General features: G+C 44.3%; 1 protein-coding gene across 1 annotated transcript in view; it reads right to left on the minus strand.

Annotated features, from left to right (window-relative positions):
* The window catches only part of LOC126214956 (C3 and PZP-like alpha-2-macroglobulin domain-containing protein 8), an 877,403-nt gene that overhangs the window by 309,351 nt on the left and 543,665 nt on the right, over nt 1–24,387 (minus strand). The window contains exon 9 of the mRNA XM_049941592.1: nt 19,675–19,865. Coding sequence (XP_049797549.1) covers nt 19,675–19,865 — 191 coding nt within the window. The remainder of the gene's footprint in view (nt 1–19,674; nt 19,866–24,387) is intronic.

The raw sequence follows: 24,387 nt of genomic DNA on the forward strand, positions 1-24,387 counted from the left end.
TCGTGGCCGTGGTTTATAGCAACTTCACGTGTCACTATTGCAGGATGCTGAGCTTAAGCAAGAGATTAGACAAACGCGGCACACATGCTTATCCTTCCAAATTATCAGGACGGCCCAAGCATGTTAGCGCAAACAAACGGTGGAATATTACTTCTCCTGTTTGCTAGACCTAAAGAACCAGTTGCTCTTTCGGCTAACGTAACCCAACTGAAACGCTTGAAGTCGAAAATAACCGCCCTAGCCCGGCAGCGCGTGGATGGGGTGCGTAGGTGAGCTCGAGACAAGGAAGATCTTATGCAGGAACGTACGTCGTTGTTCCACGTAATAAGGGAGACATGTAGAGGGAAACAGAGAATAATAACCGCGCTAGCGGACAATGACGGAGGAGAATACACTACTCAGACCGCCATATAACAGTATGTCGCGAAGTATTGTACGGATCTCTACGCTGGAACAGAAGTAGATAGACTGGACGGTGAATGACTTTTAGCAAATGTTACGACGGGAATACGTGGAGGAGGATAATGCCAGTGTAATCGAACATATAACTCAGGACGAACCAAAAACCATAATTAACGTCATATATGACCATACAGCGCTCTCGAACAAAATGATAATTAAATCAAGACCCTACGCTGCCGACAGGCGTTGATATACATCAACCGGAACAGTCGAAAAGGTGTGCCCCGACCGGCACTCGAACCCATGACCTCCTGCTTACATGGCGGACGCTCTATCCATCTGAGCCTGAGGGCACAGGGGATAGTGCGACTGTAGGGACTTATCCCTTGCACACTCCTCGGGAGACCCACATTCCCAGCTTAATGTCCACACACTACATTCGTAGTGCCCCTGCCCATTACACTCATTACTCGCGGCAGACAATCTTACCAAGTCCCGTAAGAGTTCAGGTAATGCGTGTGCATCCGCACAGAAGAAGGTCAATGGCCAGTTAGCCTTAACTACATGATGATGGTATTTGTTCTTTCGGAGGTGTCCGAAAGAACAGAAACCATCGGTGACCATGGTGACCATGTAATGGGCAGGGGCACTACGAATGTAGTGTGTGGACATTAAGTTGGGAATGTGGGTCTCACGGGGAGCGTGCAAGGGATAAATCCCTACAGTCGCACTATCCCCTGTGCCCTCGGTGGCTCGGATGGATAGAGCGTCCGCCATGTAAGCAGGAGGTCATGGGTTCGAGTCCCGGTCGGGGCACACATTTTCGTCTGTTCCGGTTGATGTATATCAACGCCTGTCGGCAGTGTAGGGTCTTGATTTAATTATCATTTCATAGTTAACGACGCTCCGTGGAAGAAGTCAGCTGGTCTCGGCGGCCTCCGCCTCGAATTTTATGTACTCATGTGGGACGTAATAATGATTGAGCTCACCGATCCGTACAGTGAGTTATTAACTGAGCGGGCGTTCCCTCCTCTGTTTACGGATGGAATGGTCGTAGGAAAAAAAAGACCAGCAGCAAGATAGCAAGATGATTCCTGATTTAAAATCAGTCACTGATCTACGCTGACTCGTATTCTGAATAGAAGGATGAGGCCACTTTTGCAAAATGTTATAGGTCCTTACCAAACGAGTGCAATAAGGGGAAGATCAGTGTTGGACAGCTTATGTGAGTATATGGCAGTCACAAACCTCATTTGGATAAATCTTTCCTTATTGTTTTTCTTCAATAGGTTCAATCGTGGCGTCTTATTCAGCACCATGCAGAAAATGGGTTTTAACCACCACTTTATAACTGTCATACATAGATGTACAGGGTGTTTCATAAACGACCGGTATATTTGAAACGGCAATAAAAACTAAACGAGCAGCGATAGAAATACACCGTTTGTTGCAATATGCTTGGGACAACAGTACATTTTCAGGCGGACAAACTTTCGAAATTACAGTAGTTACAATGTTCAACAACAGATGGCGCTGAAAGTGATGTGAGAGATATAGAAGACAACGCAGTCTGTGGGTGCGCCATTCTGTACGTCGTCTTTCTGCTGTAAGCGTGTGCTGTTCACAACGTGCAAGTGTGCTGTAGACAACATGGTTTATTCCTTAGAACAGAGGATTTTTCTGGTGTTGGAATTCCACCGCCTAGAACACAGTGTTGTTGCAACAAGACGAAGTTTTCAACGGAGGTTTAATGTAACCAAAGGACCGAAAAGCGATACAATAAAGGATCTGTTTGAAAAATTTCAACGGACTGGGAACGTGACGGATGAACGTGCTGGAAAGGTAGGGCGATCGCGTACGGCAACCACAGAGGGCAACGCGCAGCTAGTGCAGCAGGTGATCCAACAGCGGCCTCGGGTTTCCGTTCGCCGCGTTGCAGCTGCGGTCCAAATGACGCCAACGTCCACGTATCGTCTCATGCGCCAGAGTTTACACCTCTATCCATACAAAATTCAAACGCGGCAACCCCTCAGCACAGCTACCATTGCTGCACGAGAGACATTCGCTAACGATATAGTGCACAGGATTGATGACGGCGATATGCATGTGGGCAGCATTTGGTTTACTGACGAAGCTTATTTTTACCTGGACGGCTTCGTCAATAAACAGAACTGGCGCATATGGGGAACCGAAAAGCCCCATGTTGCAGTCCCATCGTTCCTGCATCCTCAAAAAGTATTGGTCTGGGCCGCCATTTCTTCCAAAGGAATCATTGGCCCATTTTTCAGATCCGAAACGATTACTGCATCACGCTATCTGGACATTCTTCGTGAATTTGTGGCGGTACAAACTGCCTTAGACGACACTGCGAACACCTCGTGGTTTATGCAAGACGGTGCCCGGCCACATCGCACGGCCGACGTCTTTAATTTCCTGAATGAATATTTCGATGATCGTGTGATTGCTTTGGGCTATCCGAAACATACAGGAGGTGGCGTGGATTGGCCTCCCTATTCGTCAGACATGAACCCCTGTGACTTCGTTCTGTGGGGACACTTGAAAGACCAGGTGTACCGCCAGAATCCAGAAACAATTGAACAGCTGAAGCAGTACATCTCATCTGCATGTGAAGCCATTCCGCCAGACACGTTGTCAAAGGTTTCGGGTAATTTCATTCAGAGGCTACGCCATATTATTGCTACGCATGGTGGATATATGGAAAATATCGTACTATAGAGTGTCCCAGACCGCAGCGCCATCTGTTGTTGAAAATTGTAACTACTGTAATTTCGAAAGTTTGTCTGCCTGAAAATGTACTGTTGTCCCAAGCATATTGCAACAAACGGTGTATTTCTATCGCTGCTCGTTTAGTTTTTATTGCCGTTTCAAATATATCGGTCATTTTTGAAACACCCTGTATCAGTGATTTTTTTTAAGGATTAAAATCAATGGACAACTGACTGAAACATTTCCAGTTCAACAGTCAGTACGTGAATGTTGTCCACTGTCTGTGACCTAATATGCGATTGCGGTGGAACCATTGCTTTCGACAATGCATCAGAAATTGAGAGGACTGCAGGTCTTCAATATTAAGACAGTTTGTCACAGTTATGTTCAAATGTGTGTGAAATCGTATGGGACTTAACTGCTAAGGTCATCAGTCCCTAAGCTTACACACTACGTAACTTAAATTACACACACCCTTGCCCGACGGAGGACTCGAACTTCCGTCGGGACCAGCCGCACAGTCCATGACTGCAGCGCCTCAGACCGCTCGGCTAATCCCGCGCGGCTGTCACGGTTATTCTGACGACGTAAGTCCTATTGTAAATTCGAATAGTGAGGTGGATGAAGTGTGACGTTTGGTACACCAGTACTCACGACCCTCTGGCGCAAAACTGAATCTTCAAAAATCCTAAAAAATGCATCTCGGTTCTTACAGCAGTGCAATAGGTGCGCAGTGGTTGGATGTAAATCAAGAGAGACTCCAACCTCGGATTGTGTTTAAAGGGCGAATCCCAAGCTCATGGCTACGAACAATTGGGAGCGGAAACTTAATGTCATCAGAACCTTGCTGATGGAACGTAACATCCGATTCTTAGAACTATTGCAGAAAGTTCAGTTTATAAATACATACATTCTTAGCAAAATATATCATGTCGCAGCAGTGTTACTGATACTGGACGTCACCGCACGAAAAATACGAGGGCAGTTCAATAAGTAATGCAACACATTTTTTTCTCGGCCAATTTTGGTTGAAAAATCCGGAAATTTCTTGTGGAATATTTTCAAACATTCCCGCTTCGTCTCGTATAGCTTCATTGACTTCAGACAGGTGGCAGCGCTGTACGGAGCTGTTAAGATGGCGTCTGTAACGGATGTGCGTTGCAAACAACGGGCAGTGATCGAGTTTCTTTTGGCGGAAAACCAGGGCATCTCAGATATTCATAGGCGCTTGCAGAATGTCTACGGTGATCTGGCAGTGGACAAAAGCACGGTGAGTCGTTGGGCAAAGCGTGTGTCATCATCGCCGCAAGGTCAAGCAAGACTGTCTGATCTCCCGCGTGCGGGCCGGCCGTGCATAGCTGTGACTCCTGCAATGGCGGAGCGTGCGAACACACTCGTTCGAGATGATCGACGGATCACCATCAAACAACTCAGTGCTCAACTTGACATCTCTGTTGGTAGTGCTGTCACAATTGTTCACCAGTTGGGATATTCAAAGGTTTGTTCCCGCTGGGTCCCTCGTTGTCTAACCGAACACCATAAAGAGCAAAGGAGAACCATCTGTGCGGAATTGCTTGCTCGTCATGTGGCTGAGGGTGACAATTTCTTGTCAAAGATTGTTACAGGCGATGAAACATGGGTTCATCACTTCGAACCTGAAACAAAACGGCAATCAATGGAGTGGCACCACACCCACTCCCCTACCGAGAAAAAGTTTAAAGCCATACCCTCAGCCGGTAAAGTCACGGTTACAGTCTTCTGGGACGCTGAAGGGGTTATTCTGTTCGACGTCCTTCCCCATGGTCAAACGATCAACTCTGAAGTGTATTGCGCTACTCTTCAGAAATTGAAGAAACGACTTCAGCGTGTTCGTAGGCACAAAAATCAGAAGGAACTTCTCCTTCTTCATGACAACGCAAGACCTCACACAAGTCTTCGCACCCGAGAGGAGCTCACAAAACTTCAGTGGACTGTTCTTCCTCATGCACCCTACAGCCCCGATCTCGCACCGTCGGATTTCCATATGTTTGGCCCAATGAAGGACGCAATCCGTGGGAGGCACTACGCGGATGATGAAGTTATTGATGCAGTACGACGTTGGCTCCGACATCGACCAGTGGAATGGTACCGTGCAGGCATACAGGCCCTCATTTCAAGGTGGCGTAAGGCCGTAGCATTGAATGGAGATTACGTTGAAAAATAGTGTTGTGTAGCTAAAAGATTGGGGAATAACCTGGTGTATTTCAATGCTGAATAAAACAACCCCTGTTTCAGAAAAAAATGTGTTGCATTACTTATTGAACTGCCCTCGTACTAGCTGCAGCGTTTTGGTATGGGTGGAAACAAAAAGTATCCTTCCACACGTCGACTTCGCAGAGGCACAACGGAGAACTTGGAATTAAAGGCGTTAAATCTGGATGTGACGCACTATTTCCAACTCGTGCTTTTACGCTAATACATTCCACTAAGACAGGCATCAATAAACTTCTGTTCCTGTCGTTACATCCTGGGGACAGGAATGCTCTTGTTAATGTAGCACATACAGATGCCAGCCTAGATTACGTCCGAAAGTACTATGTCGATTGGAGCTATGGGAGACGTCACATCCAGCACAAACCAACACTAGAACTGTCTATAAATATGTCACCAGAAATCGTGTTCACAACCCAACTCAGCTAAAATATCCTGCGAAAAATTGGATGAACATTTGGAAAAATATCAATAATGAAGTTATACCTAATGTAGTTAGTGCAGTATGATGACATCGTAATCGAAACCATACGCATAGGGGAACGATGACAGAAAATCAAATTGAGACCATCTGCGACAAATGTCAACTTGTAGAAACTGTAGCGCACTTGTTCTTATGTGCAAAGAAAATCAGAATTTGGAATTAGACGAGGAAGAAATTAGCACTTATCAATAGAACCACAGAACGTCATATACCAATACATGAAGCTTTACCATTAGATTGGAAATGTTACCCGTCCGCAAAGAATAACAGTTATTCGTGGCTTCTGGGACAGTTTGTATTTTACGTATTAACAAACAAAACTTCGAACTTACAAGAGTATGTGTTTTGTATTACAGAAGAACATTTTAAGTTGAAGAAGAATAACAGATATAACGAATGGCTTCAAAACTTTTTATTTATTGCTTAACGTGGCCTACAAAGAGGTGGACAGTTTTCATGATTAGAAGCAGAATACTTATTCTTTCTCTTCTATTATTCCTGCAATATTTCTTATGTTCGTTCTAAAATGAGAATTATTCTAATCTCTACATCTACATCCATACACCGCAAGCCACCTGACGGTGTGTGGCGGAGGGTACCTTGAGTACCTCTATCGGTTCACCCTTCTATTCCAGTCTCTTATTGCTCGTGGAAAGAAGGATTGTCGGTATACCTCTGTGTGGGCTCTAATATCTCTGATTTTATCCTCAAGGGATCTTCGCGAGTTATACGTAGGAGGGAGCAATATACTGCTTGACATCTCGGTGAAGGTATGTTCCCGAAACTTCAACAAAAGCCCGTACCGAGCTACTGAGCGTCTCTCCTGCAGAGAATACTAAATGATCCTGTAACGAAGCGCGCTGCTCTCCTTTGGATCTTCTCTATCTCTTCTATCCACCCTATCTGGTACGGAACCCACACTGTTGAGCAGTATTCAAGCAGTGGGCGAACAAGTGTACTGTAACCTACTTCCTTTGCTTTCGGATTGCATTTCCTTAGGATTCTTCCAATGAATCTCAGTCTGGCATCTGCTTTATCAACGATCAACTTTATATGATCATTTTAAATCACTCCTAATGCGTACTCCCAGATAATTTATGGAATTGTTACCAGTTGCTGACCTGCTATATTGTAGCTAAATGACAAGGGTTCTTTCTTTCTATGTATTCGCAGCACATTACACTTGTCTGCATTGAGATTCAATTGCCATTCCCTGCACCACGCGTCAATTCGCTGCTGATCCTCCTGCATTTCAGTACAATTTTCTATTGTTACAACCTCTCGATACACCACAGCATCATCCGCAAAAAGCCTCAGTGAACTTCCGATGTCATCCACAAGGTCATTTATGTATATTGTGAATAGCAACGGTCCTACGACACTCCCCTGCGGCACACCTGAAATCACTCTTACTTCGGAAGACTTCTCTCCATTGAGAATGACATCCTGCGTTCTGTTATCTAGGAACTCTTCAATCCAATCACACAATTGGTCTGATAGTCCACATGCTCTTACTTTGTTCATTAAACGACTGTGGGGAACCGTATAGAACGCCTTGCGGAAGTCAAGAAACACGGCATCTACCTGGGAACCCGTGTCTACGGCCCTCTGAGTCTCGTGGACGAATAGCGCGAGCTGGGTTTCACACGATCGTCTTTTTCGAAACCCATGCTGATTCCTACAGAGTAGATTCCTAGTCTCCAGAAAAGTCATTATACTGGAACATAATACGTGTTCCAAAATTCCAGAAGTGATAGACATTAGAGATATAGGTCTATAGTTCTGCACATCCGTTCGACGTCCCTTCTTGAAAACGGGGATGACCTGTGCCCTTTTCCAATCCTTTGGAACGCTACGCTCTTCTAGAGACCTACGGTACACCGCTGCAAGAAGGGGGGGGGGGGGGGGCAAGTTCCTTCGCGTACTCTGTGTAAAATCGAACTGGTATCCCATCACGTCCAGCGGCCTTTCCTCTTTTGAGCGATTTTAATTGTTTCTCTATCCCTCTGTCGTCTATTTCGATATCTGCCATTTTGTCATCTGTGCGACAATCTAGAGAAGGAACTGCAGTGCAGTCTTCCTCTGTGAAACAACTTTGGAGAAAGACATTTAGTATTTCGGCCTTTAGTCTTTCATCCTCTGTTTCAGTACCAGTTTGGTCAGAGAGTGTCTGGAAATTTTGTTTTGATCCACCTACCACTTTGACACAAGACCAAAATTTCTTAGGATTTTCTGCCAAGTCAGTGAATAGAACTTTACTTTCGAATTCATTGAACGCCTCTCGCTTAGCCCTCCTCACACTACATTTCGTTTCGCGTAAATTTTGTTTGTGTGCAAGGCTTTGGCTATATGTTTGCTGTGAAGTTCCCTTTGCTTCCGCAGCAGTTTTCTAACTCGGTTGTTGTACCACGGTGGCTCTTTTCCATCTCTTACGATCTTGCTTGGCACACACTCATCCAACGCATATTATACGATGGTTTTGAACTTTGTTCACTGATCCTCAACACTATCTGTACTTGAGACAAAACTTTTGTGTTGAGCCGTCAGGTACTCTGAAATCTGCTTTTTGTCACTTTTGCTAAACAGAAAAATGTTCCTGCCTTTTTTAATGTTTCTATTTACGGCTGAAATCAACTATGCTGTAACCGCTTTATGATCGCTGATTCCCTGTTCTGCGTTAACTGTTTCAAATAGTTCGGGTCTGTTTGTCACCAGAAGGTCTAATATGTTATCTGTTTAACTGCTCCAGGTAGTTTTCAGATAAAGCACTTTAAAAAAATTTCACTGGATTCTTTGTCCCTGACACCCGTTATGAACGTTTGAGTCTCCCAGTCTATGTCCGGCAAATTAAAATCTCCATCCAGAACTATAACATGGCGGGGAAATCTTCTATATTCGGCAAATTAAAATCTCCACCCAGAACTATAGCATGGTGGGGAAATCTACTCGAAATATTTTCCAAATTATCCTTCAGGTGCTCAGCCACAACAGCTGCTGAGCCAGGGGGCCTATAGAGACATAGAATTAGCATGTCTGAACCTGCTTTAACCGTGACCTTCACCCAAATTATTTCACATTTTGGATATCCGTCAATTTCCTTCGATACTATTGCACTTCTTATCACTATAAACACGCCTCCCCCTTCACTGTCCAGCCTGTCTCTGCGGTATACATTCCTATCCGAGTTTAGAATTTCATTACTGTTTACATCTGGTTTCAGCCATTTTTCTGTCCCTAGTACTATGTGGGCATTGTGACCGTTTATTAATGAGAGCAGTTCTGGGACCTTTCTAGAGACGCTCCTGCAGTTTACTATTAGCAGATTAATATTGTTATTCCCTGTTGCATTTTGGCTACTCCTACCTTGCCGCGTCTCATGAGGCGTCTTGTCGGGCCTAGGGAGGGAATTCTCTAACCTAATAAAACCTACATGTGCACTCCACACGTACTCCGCTACCCTTGTAGCCGCTTCCTGCGTGTAGTGCACGCCTGACCTATTCAGGGGGACCCTACATTTCTCCACCCGATAGCGGAGGTCGAGAAATTTGCACATCAGATCTCCGCAGAATCGTCTGAGCCTGTGGTTTAAGCCTTCCATTCAGCTCCAAACCAGAGGACCGCGATCGGTTCTGGGAACGATTTGCGAAAACCACTCCGGCGTCGAAGTTTGTTTCATTTGTTCAAAAATATTCACATCCAAAAAAAGTTTTGCATCACTCCAATTTCCGGAACTCCTGAAGACAGACGTTGACTGTGGATACTGTATCACAGGCACAGTCCCTTTGACTGTTCAGAGATGTCACGAAACTCGCCCAAAGATGTAAACAACCATGTATGAGCAGCCCCTAATAGACAGAGGGGTCCGACAGCCTATAAGTTCCAATTCCACGAGGAAGGAGGTACACGGCTCGTGTTGCCAGTAGTTCAACCACGCCTAGACGGTCAATACCGCGGTTCGATCGCGTCCGCATTGTTACTTTGTGCCACGATGGGCTCTCAACAAGGGAAGTGTCCGGGCGTCTCGGAGGGAAACCAAAGCGACGTTGTTCGGACATGGAGGAGATACAGAGAGACAGGAACTGTCGATGACATGCCTCGCTCAGGCCGCCCAAGGGCTGCTATTGCAGTGGATGACAGCTACCTACGGATTATGGCCCCCGAGGAACCCTGACAGCAACGCCACCATGTCGAATATTGCTTTTCGTGCAGCCACAGGACGTCGTGTTACGACTCAAACTGTGCGCAATAAGCTGCATGGTGCGCAACTTCACTCCCGACGTCCACGGCCGGGTCCATATTTGCAATCACGACACCATGCAGCGCGATACAGATGGACCGAACAACATGCCGAATGGACCGCTCAGAACTGGCATCACGTTCTCTTCACCGATGAGTGTCGCATATGCCTTCAACAAGACAATCGTCGGAGACGTGTTTGGATGGCTCTGAGCACTATGGGACTTAACATCTATGGTCATCAGTCCCCTAGAACTTAGAACTACTTAAACCTAAGTAACCTAAGGACATCACACAACACCCAGCCATCACGAGGCAGAGAAAATCCCTGACCCCGCCGGGAATCGAACCCGGGAACCCGGGCGTGGGAAGCGAGAACGCTACCGCACGACCACGAGATGCGGGCACGTGTTTGGATGCTACCCGGTCAGGCTGAACGCCTTAGACACACTGTCCAGCGAGTGCAGCACGGTGGATGTTCCCTGCTATTTTGGGGTGGCATTATGTGGGGCCGACGTACGCCGCTGGTGGTCACGGAAGGCGCAGTTGTACGATACTTGTCATCCTCCGACCGATAGTGCTACCAAATTGGCAGCACATTGGCGAGGCATTCGTCTTCATGGACGACAATTCGCGCTACCATTGTGCACATCTTGTGAATGACGACATCGGTCGATTAGAGTGGCCAGCATGAATCCTATCGAACATGCCTGGGATAGAATGAAAAGGGCTGTTTATGGACGACGTGACCCACCAACCACTCTATCTACGCCGAATCGTCGTTGAGAAGTGGGACAATCTGCACCAAGAGTGCCTTGATGAACTTGTGGATAGTATGCCTCGACGAATACAGGCCTGCATCAATGCAAAATGACGTGCTACTGGGTATTAGGGGTACCAGTGTGTACAGCAATCTGGACCACCACCTCTGAAGGTCTCGCTGTATGGTGGTACAACATGCAATGTGTGGTTTTCATGAGCAATAAAAAGGGCGGAAATGATGTTTATGTTGATCTCTATTCCAATTTTCTGTACAGGGTCGGAAACTCTCGGAACCGAGGTGATGGAAAACTTTTTTTTGATGTGTGTATATGGCTTCTTTATAGGCATCACATGCACCCAGCGAGTAACATATTAAATTGTGGAAAGGTTTTGGAATGAATGTTTGTTATGGTTTTTTTTCGTCACCTTTTGCCCGTTACGAGTTCCGAGTTGTGTCCTACAAGGAACTCTCGCCACTGGAAGTCGCAGTCTGTTATTTATTTACCTTAATTACTACTTCAGCTCTGTTTTACAACTTAAGGCATATATGGGAACAAACGGTGCTTCGCGTCAAAATGTTTTTTCCCTAAAAGCAGAACAGGTCCGTAGAGGAGTACCCAATAAAAGGCAAAACGTCCCGAGTTCGAGTCTCGTCCCGGCACACAGTTTTAATCTGCCAGGATGTTTCGCACTCCGATGCAGAGGGAGAAATTCATTGTGAAAGCTGATAGCAGTCAAGCACACGCATACGCAGTAATAAACAACATGCAACTTCTCGACCACTGCAGCGTCGGTTCCTCGTTTGTAGTTTCAACAAAAAGGGACTTAAAATTCTTCTTAAAACAAAAGGATGGAAAACTGCTGGGACTGCGTGGAGAATCAGGAAATTCTAAAAAGTAAGAACCACCATAGGTTGGTTTGCGGAGGGGACCAAACGGGCAAGGTCATCAGTCCCATTAATTTAGGGAACGAGGGGAAAGGAAGTCGGCCGTGCCCTTCCGAAGGAACCATCCCGGCATTTGCCTGAAGCGATTTAGGGAAACCACGGAAGACCTAGATCAGGATGAGTGAACGCAGCTTTGGACCGTCGTCCTCCCGAATGCGGGTCCAGTGTGCGAAGCACAGTGCCACATCGCTCGGTCCCAACCTAAGTGGTTTTGTATATGGACAAACTAGATTGGGAGCCAAGACACTCTGATGCACTGCACATCGATGCATGTGCGGTGAAGCAGGAAGATGCTGGAGGCCAGACGTGAATAAACCACACAGCATTCTGAATCTCACTGGCATATTTTCCTCTTGTGTAGGCAACATACTCCTAAAGAAGGTTAATCAAGCTGGATCATTCACCCATGCTCGGGGCCGATAACACCGTACTGATTAATAGCAAGTGGCGAAATCGGTGGCAGTAATGACTGCCTTGCCACGGGGATTAACATCTGTTTACGTTGATGTAGATTTACGATGTCATCCACCTAAAAGTGGCCTCGCTGATGAACAAAGTCATTTGATTTTTAATATCAAAATCTGGCTGAATGGAATAATCTCTTTCAAATTCTAAAGGTGGCAGGGGTGAAATACAGGGAGCGAAAGGCTATTTACAATTTGTACAGAAAGCAGATGGCAGTTATAAGAGTCGAGGGGGATGAAAGGGAAGCAGTGGTTGGGAAGGGAGTGAGACAGGGTTCTAGCCCCTCCCCGATGTTATTCAATCTCTATATTCAACAAGCAGTAAAGGAAACAAAAGAAAAATTCGGAGTAGGTATTAAAATCCAGGAAGAAGAAATTAAAACTTTGAGGTTCGCCGATGACATTGTAATTCTGTCAGAGACAGCAAAGGACCTGGAAGAGCAGTTGAACGGAATAGACAGTGTCTTGAAAGGAGGATATAAGATGAACATCAACTTAAGCAAAACGAGGATAATGGAATGTAGTCGAATTAAGTCGGGTGATGCTGAGGGAATTAGATTAGGAAATGAGACACTTAATACAGTAAAGAAGTTTTGCTATTTAGGTAGCAACATAACTGATGATGGTCGAAGTAGAGAGGACATAAAATGTAGACTGGCAATGGCAAGGAAAGCGTTTCTGAAGAAGAGAAATTTGTTAACATCGAGTATAGACTTAAGGGTCAGGTAGTCGTTTCTGAAAGTATTTGTATGGAGTGTAGCCATGTATGGAGGTGAAACGTGGACGATAAATAATTTGGACAAGAAGAGAATAGAAGCTTTCCAAATGTGGTGCTACAGAAGACTGCTGAAGATTAGATGGGTGGATCACATAACTAATGAGGGGGTATTGAGCAGAAGAAGGGATCGGTTGGTAGGACATGTTCTGAGGCGTCAAGGGATCACCGATTTAGTATTGGAGGGCTGCGTGGAGGGTAAAAATCGTAGAGGGAGACCAAGAGATGAATACACCAAGCATATTCAGAAGGATGTAGATTGCTGTAGGTACTGGGAGATGAAGAAGTTTGCACGGGATAGAATAGCATGGAGAGCTGCATCAAACCAGTCGCAGGACTGATGACCACAACAACAACATCAAAATCAGTCTTGATCACAATTTATTTATTACGGTGACCGGTTTCGACCGCTACTGTAGTCATCTTCAGACCAATGAGTAAGAACCTACTCCTGATCGTAAATCAGTTATTGAGTAGTGATTTACCACAAGAGGGGGTTCTTACTCATTGGTCTGAAGATGACCACAGTAGTGGCCGAAACCGGTCACCGTAATAAATAAATTGTGATCAAGACTGATTTTGATAGTAAATATTTGTAACACACTGATCAGTGTTCACTCCCACAAGGTATTCAAAAGTAATTAAAGTCATTTGAGGTAGAGGCATCTGGCACCCCGTTCAGTGTAACGTCGGTATGTCGTTGTTGTGGTCTTCAGTCCTGAGACTGGTTTGATGCAGCTCTCCATGCTACTCTATCCTGTGCAAGCTTCTTCATCTCCCAGTACCTACTGCAACCTACATCCTTCTGAATCTGCTTAGTGTATTGATCTCTTGGTCTCCCTCTACGATTTTTACCCCCCACGCTGCCCTCCAATGCTAAATTTGTGATCCCTTGATGCCTCAAAACATGTCCTACCAACCGATCCCTTCTTCTAGTCAAGTTGTGCCACAAACTTCTCTTCTCCCCAATCCTATTCAATACCTCCTCATTACTTACGTGATCTACCCACCTTATCATCAGCATTCTTCTGTAGCACCACATTTCGAAAGCTTCTATTCTCTTCTTGTCCAAACTGGTTATCGTCCATGTTTCACTTCCATACATGGCTACACTCCATACAAATGCTTTCAGAAACGACTTCCTGACACTTAAATCTATACTCGATGTTACCAAATTTCTCTTCTTCAGAAACGATTTCCTTGCCATTGCCAGTCTACATTTTATATCCTCTCTACTTCGACCATCATCAATTATTTTGCTCCCTAAATAGCAAAACTCCTTTACTACTTTCAGTGTCTCATTTCCTAATCTAATCCCCTCAGCATCACCCGATTTAATTTGACTACATTCCATTATCCTCGTTTTGCTTTTGTTGATGTTCATCTTATATCCTCCTTTCAAGACACTGTTCATTCTGTTCAACTGCTCTTCCAAGTCCTTTGCTGTCTCTCACAGAATTACAATGTCATCGGCGAACCTCAAGGTTTTTATTTCTTCTCCATGGATTTTAATATCTACTCCAAATTTTTCTTTTGTTTCCTTTACTGCTTGCTCAATATACAGATTGAATAACATCGGGGAGAGGCTACAACCCTGTCTCACTCCTTTCCCAACCACTGCTTCCCTTTCATCCCCCTCTACTCTTATAACTGCCATCTGGTTTCTGTACAAATTGTAAACAGCCTTTCGCTCCCTGTATTTTACCCCTGCCACTTTCAGAATTTGAAAGAGAGTATTCCAGTTAAAGTTGTCAAAAGCTTTCTCTAAGTCTACAAATGCTAGAAACGTAGGTTTGCCTTTTCTTAATCTTTCTTCTAAGATAAGTCGTAAGGTTAGTATTGCCTCACGTGTTCCAACATTTCTACGGAATCCAAACTGATCTTCCGCTTCTACCAGTTTTTCCATTCGTCTGTAAAGAATTCGCATTAGTATTTTGCAGCTGTGACTTATTGAACTGATAGTTCGGTGATTTTCACATCTGTCAATACCTGCTTTCTTTGGGATTGGAATTATTATATTCTTCTTGAAGTCTGTGGGTATTTCGCCTGTCTCATACGTCTTTCTCACCAGATGGTAGAGTTTTGTCATGACTGGTATGTCAATAAGAACATATATTCACACGAATATTTTCAGTTGTATTGGTCCCAACAATGACAAACAGACATTTCTAGTACGATTGCTGGCAATTCTCTGCGTGGCTTCGAATCTCTCTTTTTTTTTTTTTTTTTTCTCCATGCTCTTTTCGAGAGATGCACGTAGGTGGAAGCTGTAGTTTTGTTGATCTTTCTAGGAATCTGTGCTCTCGGAGTAAACAGTGCCGCGAAGCAGAATGCCATTCCAACGTCATGGACTTGCACTCACTGTATGAGCCCACAACGAAATGCGGTGCTCTTATGTGTTCCCTCTCTGTCTCATCCGGTAGGAATCTTGTAGTGATGAGCAATATTCAAGTATTGGTCGAAGGACTGGTTTATGAGCTTCCTCATTCGTTTCTTGTCACACAAAGCTGAAACTTATTTTATACTTGAAGCCACATAAGTGTTTTAGACATGTTACACCTTATTATCAAATGTAATGTGGGGCACTCTGCCCAAAGAACTAGACATGATGCATCTGCAAGTGCTTTGTTTTTGTGTGATCTTGTAACGCCGGAAATGCATATCCTCTTATTTCCATCTATTGTGCTATAGATTTTTTCCTTATTTTCTTACCTGAAGATATGACATTTCTGTCTCTTTACATATTGTAATTGTTTTACAATATATATATATATATATATATATATATATATATATATATATATATATATATATATATATATATATATATTGTGTTACAAAATGGTACTGCCAAAGTTTCAGGAAACATTCCTCACACACAAAGAAAGAAAATATGTTATGTGGAAATGTGTTCGGAAACGCTTCCTTTCCATGTTAGAGCTCATTTTACTACTTCTCTTCAAATCACATTAATCACGGAATGGAAACACACAGCAACAGAACGTACCAGCGTGACTTCAAACACTTTGTTACAGGAAAAGTTCAAAATGTCCTCCGTTAGTGAGGATACATGCATCCACCCTCCGTCGCATGGTATCCCTGATGCGCTGATGCAGCCCTGGAGAATGGCGTATTGTATCACAGCCGTCCACAAAACGAGCACGAAGAATCTCTACATTTGCTACCGGGGTTGCCTAGACAAGAGCTTTCAAATGCCCCATAAACGAAAATCAAGAGGGTTGAGGTCAGCAGAGCGTGGAGGCCATGGAATTGGTCAGCCTCTACCAATCCATCGGTCACCGAATCTGTTGTGGGAAGCGTACGAACACTTCGACTGAAATGTGCAGGAGCTCCATCGTGCATGAACCACATGTTGTGTTGTACTTGTAAAGGCACATGTGCTAGCGGCACAGGTAGAGTATCCCGTATGAAATCATGATAACGTGCTCCATTGAGCGTAGGTGGAAGAACATACTGACGAAGCTAAAATGAGCTCTAACATAGAAATTAAGCGTTTCCGGACACATGTCCACATAACATCTTTTCTTTATTTGTGTGTGAGGAATGTTTCCTGAAAGTTTGGCCGTACCTTTTTCTAACACCCTGTATATATATATATATATATATATATATATATATATATATATATATATATATATACTCCTGGAAATGGAAAAAAGAACACATTGACACCGGTGTGTCAGACCCACCATACTTGCTCCGGACACTGCGAGAGGGCTGTACAAGCAATGATCACACGCACGGCACAGCGGACACACCAGGAACCGCGGTGTTGGCCGTCGAATGGCGCTAGCTGCGCAGCATTAGTGCACCGCCGCCGTCAGTGTCAGCCAGTTTGCCGTGGCATACGGAAGGTGCACGTGCCCGTCGACCTGGGACCGGACCGCAGCGACGCACGGATGCACGCCAAGACCGTAGGATCCTACGCAGTGCCGTAGGGGACCGCACCGCCACTTCCCAGCAAATTAGGGACACTGTTGCTCCTGGGGTATCGGCGAGGACCATTCGCAACCGTCTCCATGAAGCTGGGCTACGGTCCCGCACACCGTTAGGCCGTCTTCCGCTCACGCCCCAACATCGTGCAGCCCGCCTCCAGTGGTGTCGCGACAGGCGTGAATGGAGGGACGAATGGAGACGTGTCGTCTTCAGCGATGAGAGTCGCTTCTGCCTTGGTGCCAATGATGGTCGTATGCGTGTTTGGCGCCGTGCAGGTGAGCGCCACAATCAGGACTGCATACGACCGAGGCACACAGGGCCAACACCCGGCATCATGGTGTGGGGAGCGATCTCCTACACTGGCCGTACACCACTGTTGATCGTCGAGAGGACACTGAATAGTGCACGGTACATCCAAACCGTCATCGAACCCATCGTTCTACCATTCCTAGACCGGCAAGGGAACTTGCTGTTCCAACAGGACAATGCACGTCCGCATGTATCCCGTGCCACCCAACGTGCTCTAGAAGGTGTAAGTCAACTACCCTGGCCAGCAAGATCTCCGGATCTGTCCCCCATTGAGCATGTTTGGGACTGGATGAAGCGTCGTCTCACGCGGTCTGCACGTGCAGCACGAACGCTGGTCCAACTGAGGCGCCAGGTGGAAATGGCATGGCAAGCCGTTCCACACGACTACATCCAGCATCTCTACGATCGTCTCCATGGGAGAATAGCAGCCTGCATTGCTGCGAAAGGTGGATATACACTGTACTAGTGCCGACATTGTGCATGCTCTGTTGCCTGTGTCTATGTGCCTGTGGTTCTGTCAGTGTGATCATGTGATGTATCTGACCCCAGGAATGTGTCAATAAAGTTTCCCCTTCCTGGGACAATGAATTCACGGTGTTCTTATTTCAATTTGCAGGAGTGTATATATGCATTTATGTCGATATATAATCGGTTTGTTTTGTAAATATTATTTGTAATTTTACGCTGGGTCTTTCCTTGGGAAAACTATGCTATCGAACGATTACATGGATAGGTCGTGTGGAGAACCAAAGTGTTAAGGATCTTTGGTAGTGTTAACTCTGCCGCGTGGAGCGCGGGCAGAGTGGGATCTGGCTGGAGTAGGGCGGTGGAGCAGTTGTGTTGTGTGACGCTCCCGCGAGTTGCCACGCTTTTGGGGTTTGGCCGCATGTAATTGCGCTCGACTTGCTCTGATAGTTTCTGGCACGGTGTTGAGGACGGGAAACATTAGCAGGCACACATCAAGAGCCCGTTTCGCCTGGTGACCGTGTCGAGGAGAAGGCGCGCCAACATCCAGCTTCTGCAACAGCGACGGCCGACAATGAGTGACTGTCGCCACCTCCTCGATCGACGACTTCAAAACTTCTATCAACCAACAAGGAAGACTGGAAGCACGTAAAGTTTTAGAACTGTATGGCAGACCTCAGCTTTTCAAAGTGTTCCATTTTCATCACTAAAATACAGCAACTTAGAATGAAACTTTGTTGCTCTTTGTCCCAATTGGATTACCAAGCTGGGCCCCTTCCTTTTCTGAAATGAACCCGAGTATCATTGAAATTCAAACGCCAGCATTTGTAATATCATTCCATTTCACTGCTTTAATATCAAAGTTCAGTTAATGTATTCATAGCTGGCTACAATAACCAAACATAAATTAAGAGTGCGAGTTTTGTTACCATATTTTAGCTTACCTGTGACTGCAGCTCAGCTTGGTACGTACTAAATTTTACTATTGTCAATTGTTCAAAATCATTTTAAGTTCAACGTTAAATCTCTTATTTCTAAATTGCGTAGATTCAAGTTGCTTTTGAGATGACTGTTGAGGTAGCCCAAGACTAACCTTATTTAATTTAATTTCGTAGTGATTCATAAATGACGTTCACTATTAATTTCAGTCACTAAATTAACTTTCAATTTTCCGGTTTTATTAATTCTTTTGCTAAATTAAGTCAGAGTGTAGCGAAATGTATTACTTCTGACAAACTTTCAGTTTTCACACAACACGTGTCAATCTTGAGTTGCCACGCTTTTAGTGCTAATTATATGTGCATTAACCTTTCTTTTTCAGTTATTGTAGTAGTTCTCCATAGGACTGGGGACCGTAATTTTCCCCAAATCTCAAATATCTAATCAACGCCAGTTAATTGTTAACGTAACGACCGCACATTTACTTTCTTTAATAACTTTACCCTTTTTAAAAATTAATTTCCACCAGTTTCATTTGCACTTTTCCTTTCATTTAGATGTAACCCTTTCTCCCTCTTTACCGACAGATTAACTTAGGTGACGATAGCTTTTCCCAAATTTCCATTAGGTACACGTGGTTTAATTTTTCACTGTCATTAAGGTCGATAAGTGACGGGGGGAGGTTACAGTCTGACACTGCGATTCAGACTGAAAAAATACCATAAACAGTCCCTTAGGAGGTCATACCGGAAACTCAGCTCCACCTGCAAATGTGTGTGTGAATAAAAAGCCTTTCGGTACTGTCATGACTGTCGTTTTGCAACTGCCTGGGTTGCTGGAGGTTCTGTGGAATCGTCCAGTACTATGGCACAGATGACAGACAATATCAATGGGCAGGATTTACCAGTGGGTCGACGTGCTGCTGGAAGCAGGTAGAGCAGAGGGGTGGCGCACGTACCTGAAGTTGAGGCGGCAGATGGCGGCGCCGTCGACGCTGGGGGGCGGAGGCCTGAGGTCCGGGGGCGGCGGCGCGTCGGCCCGCTTCTCCGTCCAGTGGAGCACGCGGCCCCCGGGGGCGGTCACCACGGCCAGCACGTCGCGCTCGCAGGCGCACGTCGACAGCACCGTGGCGTGGGCGCGCTCCTCTGGCTGCGCAGACGGACACACACTAGTCGTTAACCCTCCTACATCCACACCTAAACCTATACCATTCAAGTTGAAAAACTTGCAAAACGTATAAAATGAGAGGAACTCAAAAACTTTGGAAAGCCTTGGAAACTTTGGAAAAAATTGGGAACTATGGGAAACTTGGGGAAAGCTTGGAAACTTGGGGAAGCTTAAGAAATGTGGAGAACTTTGGGAAAATTGCTGAAACCTTTTGAACTGGGGGAATGTTAGGAAAAGTGGGAAACTTTGGGAAACTTGGGGAAACTTCGGGAAACCTTGGAACCTTGGGGAAGCTTAGAAAATGTGGAGAACTTTGGGAAATTTGGGGAAACCTTGGGAACTTGGGGAATGTCAGGAAAAGTGGGAAACTTTGGGAAACTTGGGGAAGCCTTGGAAACTTGGGGAAGCATAGGAAATGTTGAGAGCTTTGGGGAATTTGGGGAACCTTGGGAACCTGGGGAAAGTCAGGGCAAAGTGGGAAACTTTGGGAAAATTGGAGAAACCTTGGAACCTTGGGGAAGCTTAGGATGTGTGGAAAACTTTGGGAAAATTGCGGAAACCTTCTCAACTGGGGGAAAGTTAGGAAAAGTGGGAAACTTTGGGAAACTTGGGGAAACTTGGGAAACCTTGGAACCTTGGGGAAGCTTAGAAAATGTGGAGAACTTTGGGATAATTGGGAAAACCTTGGGAACTTGGGGAAAGCCAGGAAAAGTGGAAACTTTGGGAGACTTTGGGAAACCTTGGACATTTTGGGAAGCTTAGGAGATGTACGGAACTTTGGGAAACTTGGGGACATGTTGCAGAACTTGGGGACACTTAGGGAATGTTGAGAACTTTGGGAAACTTGGGAAAACCTTGGAAACTTGGTCAACCATAGAAAATGTGGAGAACCTTGGAAACTTAGGTAAATATTGGAAACTTGGGGAAAATTTGCGAATGTGCTTCTTAGACCGCAGCAAAGTCTTCGAAATTGTCGACTTCGACATTTTATTTGCCAAACTTACTGGCCAAACTTTCTCGCCAAGTGGAATGCGACGATTTGGCTCACACCTAACCTCTCGCCAGAAAGGCGTCGTGTGTGGCACCATAAAGTCATAATGGAAGCCTGCAGTTGCAGGCTTACCACAGGGTTCAGTATTAGACCCTATAATCTTTTCATTGTATGTCAATGATTTTGACATCAGTTTTGTGGTATTGCAAATACCACAGGTACACTGATGACCTTCGACTGTACCTAAGTGCAAAACGTATGAGCTTGAGGACATCTATCGAGAATCTCAATACCAACCTGTGTGCACTATCAAAATTGGCACACGATTTATAGTTCAAGTTCAACTTACGCAACGTCTAAGGAGTACTGACTGGTCGTTCTGGGCTCATTAGCCCGAAATGTCGGGAATCCCTACCACCTTAAACCCAAAATGGGACAAATATCAACTTCTTTCCTTCACCGAAGAATCTGTTACTAATAACAGGTGAAAATCTAAATTGCATGGAGTACGTAACTGTAGTGGGCAAGGGGGCATCAGCATTTCTCCATGCCCTACAAAATTATAGAAAAGCTATCTGCTCTTGACCTGAAAAAGAAACTTGTGCAAACCCTTGCAGTTCCAGTTATTGACAGCAATGTTATGCTGCAAGACCTTTCTCAGGAAAGCCCACGGAGCCTGCAAAGGGTTAAGAATGCCTGTGTTCATTATATCTGTGATGTTAGACTATCTGATTATATCATCATATACACAGCTATATGGCAGTACGCAGACAAGTGCAGAGATTTTCATATCCTCTGTCTGGTCTACTGCCTTATCGCCGGACACAGTCCCCCAAACGCTCTTGTCTGAAGAACTTGGAAGAAACATGTGGTGTCACCGCCAGACACCACACTTGCTAGGTGGTAGCCTTTAAATCGGCCGCGGTCCGTTAGTATACGTTGGACCCGCGTGTCGCCACTATCAGTGATTGCAGACCGAGCGCCGCCACACAGCAGGTCTAGAGAGACTTCCTAGCACTCGCCCCAGTTGTACAGCCGACTTTGCTAGCGATGGTTCACTGACAAATTACGCTCTCATTTGCCGAGACGATAGTTAGCATAGCCTTCAGCTACGTTATTTGCTACGACCTAGCAAGGCGCCATTATCATTTGCTATTTATCTTGTGATGCATGTACCGTCAGACCGATGTTCACCAATTATGGATTAAAGTTAAGGGGCTCCGGAAAGGCTCAAAATCATGAAAAGTTCAATTTTTACTTTTTTGCATTTTCAGAATCTGCAGACTATTACCTTTTAATAGATATATAATTTATTCAATTCCGAAGACTACAACTATTTTTAAATTTTTTTTGAAAAGTGTTCTACATGGGCGTGACCCACTGTGGCGCTGTTAAACTGCTGTCAAATGGTGTTATTATTAACGTCCGTGTTCATCAGGTACATTTTAGTGATGTGAGATAAAGTATGTGTTGTGGCTAACCTGTGATGGTTCAATATATATCGCTGGTGTGATTGTCGATTGTTTCATGTTTATTTACTCTGTCGTTATCTCGAAAATATTCGTAATTAATTCTGTTTCTTGAATCTCTGTTTTGTTGAAGTATAATAATGAGTAAAAGTAAAGTTATTAGAAATCCTCTGAAGGTTTTTAAGAAGAGAAATGTTGGAAAGCCAAAGGTATGTGTTATTACTGTAAACAATAAAGACGATAACCAAGTGAGTGAACCTAACCTCTCAAGTACACCTGCCCATAGCAGTCAAAGTGGGAAAGAAAATACTTCACAGAAGAAGCTTGGTTCAATGAGTGAAAACTATGAATGTTTTATGGGCGAATCGGATGTGAATGAAATATTTGATATGTCGGTTCTCAAAGGAATTTTTTCAAACTGTGTAAGATGTATTCATTGTAGTGAAGTTGGTCTGGAACTCTCCATAATAAAGCACGTAGGACTTGCTAGTGAAATACAACTGAAATGTGATAAGTGTTCATACATGACCACCTTTTGGAACAGTGTTGCAGTAACTGCAACTGAAGAAAATGGTAGCAAAATCTACGAACACAACAACGAGCGATGCTTGCTTTAGACAAGGAACGCCTTCGGGCTGCAGACAGGACTGTAAAGAGTCTAGAAATACAAGCAAGAGTAAACAGGAGGAGGAACAAGAGGAAGCTGGAGGAGGAGTTTGCAGAGGATGAAGATAATCCATCCTATGGACCTGGAATGCACTAAAAAGTTAATCCAATCTTTGTCGCTCAATTCCCAAAACTTTTATTTTCTCATACTAATTACATGTTTTCTAAGGATCTTCCAAACATATTTGTTTCAAACTTTCAGTAAATGTTACACAGTACCTTCTGCATAATTTAACACAGCCTTTTTCCAAAAAACTGTATATTTTTGAATATATAAATAATAAATTGCAAAAAAATGTTGTGAATTTTCATTACAATTGAAAAAAAATCATCTTTAATAACTGAACTAAAATTTTGTAAAATCCCTGTGTTAAGTTGTAGCCCATATTCCAATAAATAATCTGTAAAAAGTTCAACTTCCTACCTCAAATACTTTGTGAGGAAAGATGTAATTTATAAGCGTTATTTTAACATTGCAAGTATAGTGCGTTCCGGAGCCCCTTAAGTATTCCAGAAGCTACGTACTTTATTTGCTAGTCTTCATTACTTGTCCTGTTCCAGACCTCACGCCATCCTGCGTGAGCTTAAACGCGTGCCTTTCGGCTTCCTCTCATTGTGGGTTGGCGCTCTGGCCAATCCACAACAAAACACCCGTTCCCATCAGAGCAAAATCCTTTCTGTCTCATTCCATCGTCCGACCACTTTCTCGGAGTCCATCTCACTAGCAGTAACCCGATTCTGGAATAACCTCCCGCATTAGATTAGACAATAACAAACACCTCCAGCTTCACATCACAGTTAATGACATATATACTAGAGCAAAAATAATGATCACCATTGTCCCTGTACACGCTCGTTACCCTTGTACAACCTTCATTCCCACCAGGTTTCCTTATCTCCCAGTATATTTAGACCGTGCAGTCTCTTTAATTTCGATCCGCTAGAACGTGCTATATCAGAAAACATCTCTTTTGTACAGCAAAAAATACTTTCTATATTTTTATTATTGTCATTATTATTATTATTTAGGTTACTATTATCAGGTTTAGCGGCAGCAGCAGCAGTAAACCAGTGGTATCGGTATTTAATTTATTAGTTCATAGCCAGTACCACTTACATTGCCGCTATAGACAGTCAAATCATTTTAATACCATTTGTCATATTACAAATGGTCATTTCTTAGGTAACTACCATGTAAAAAATGTTCAGTGTATGTGTGAAACCTTGGCCCAATGTAAGAGAGGATCTGCTGGACTTAATTACATCACGTTAAATAAGTAAATACATAAAATAAATAAAAAACGTACATAAGTTGAAGTTAGACAAAAAGTCATGTGCCAAACTTATCAGCTAGTGCACTCAGTTGGACATACATTTC

The sequence above is a fragment of the Schistocerca nitens genome, chromosome 12, assembly GCF_023898315.1.
Source record: "Schistocerca nitens isolate TAMUIC-IGC-003100 chromosome 12, iqSchNite1.1, whole genome shotgun sequence".
Lineage (NCBI taxonomy): Eukaryota > Metazoa > Arthropoda > Insecta > Orthoptera > Acrididae > Schistocerca > Schistocerca nitens.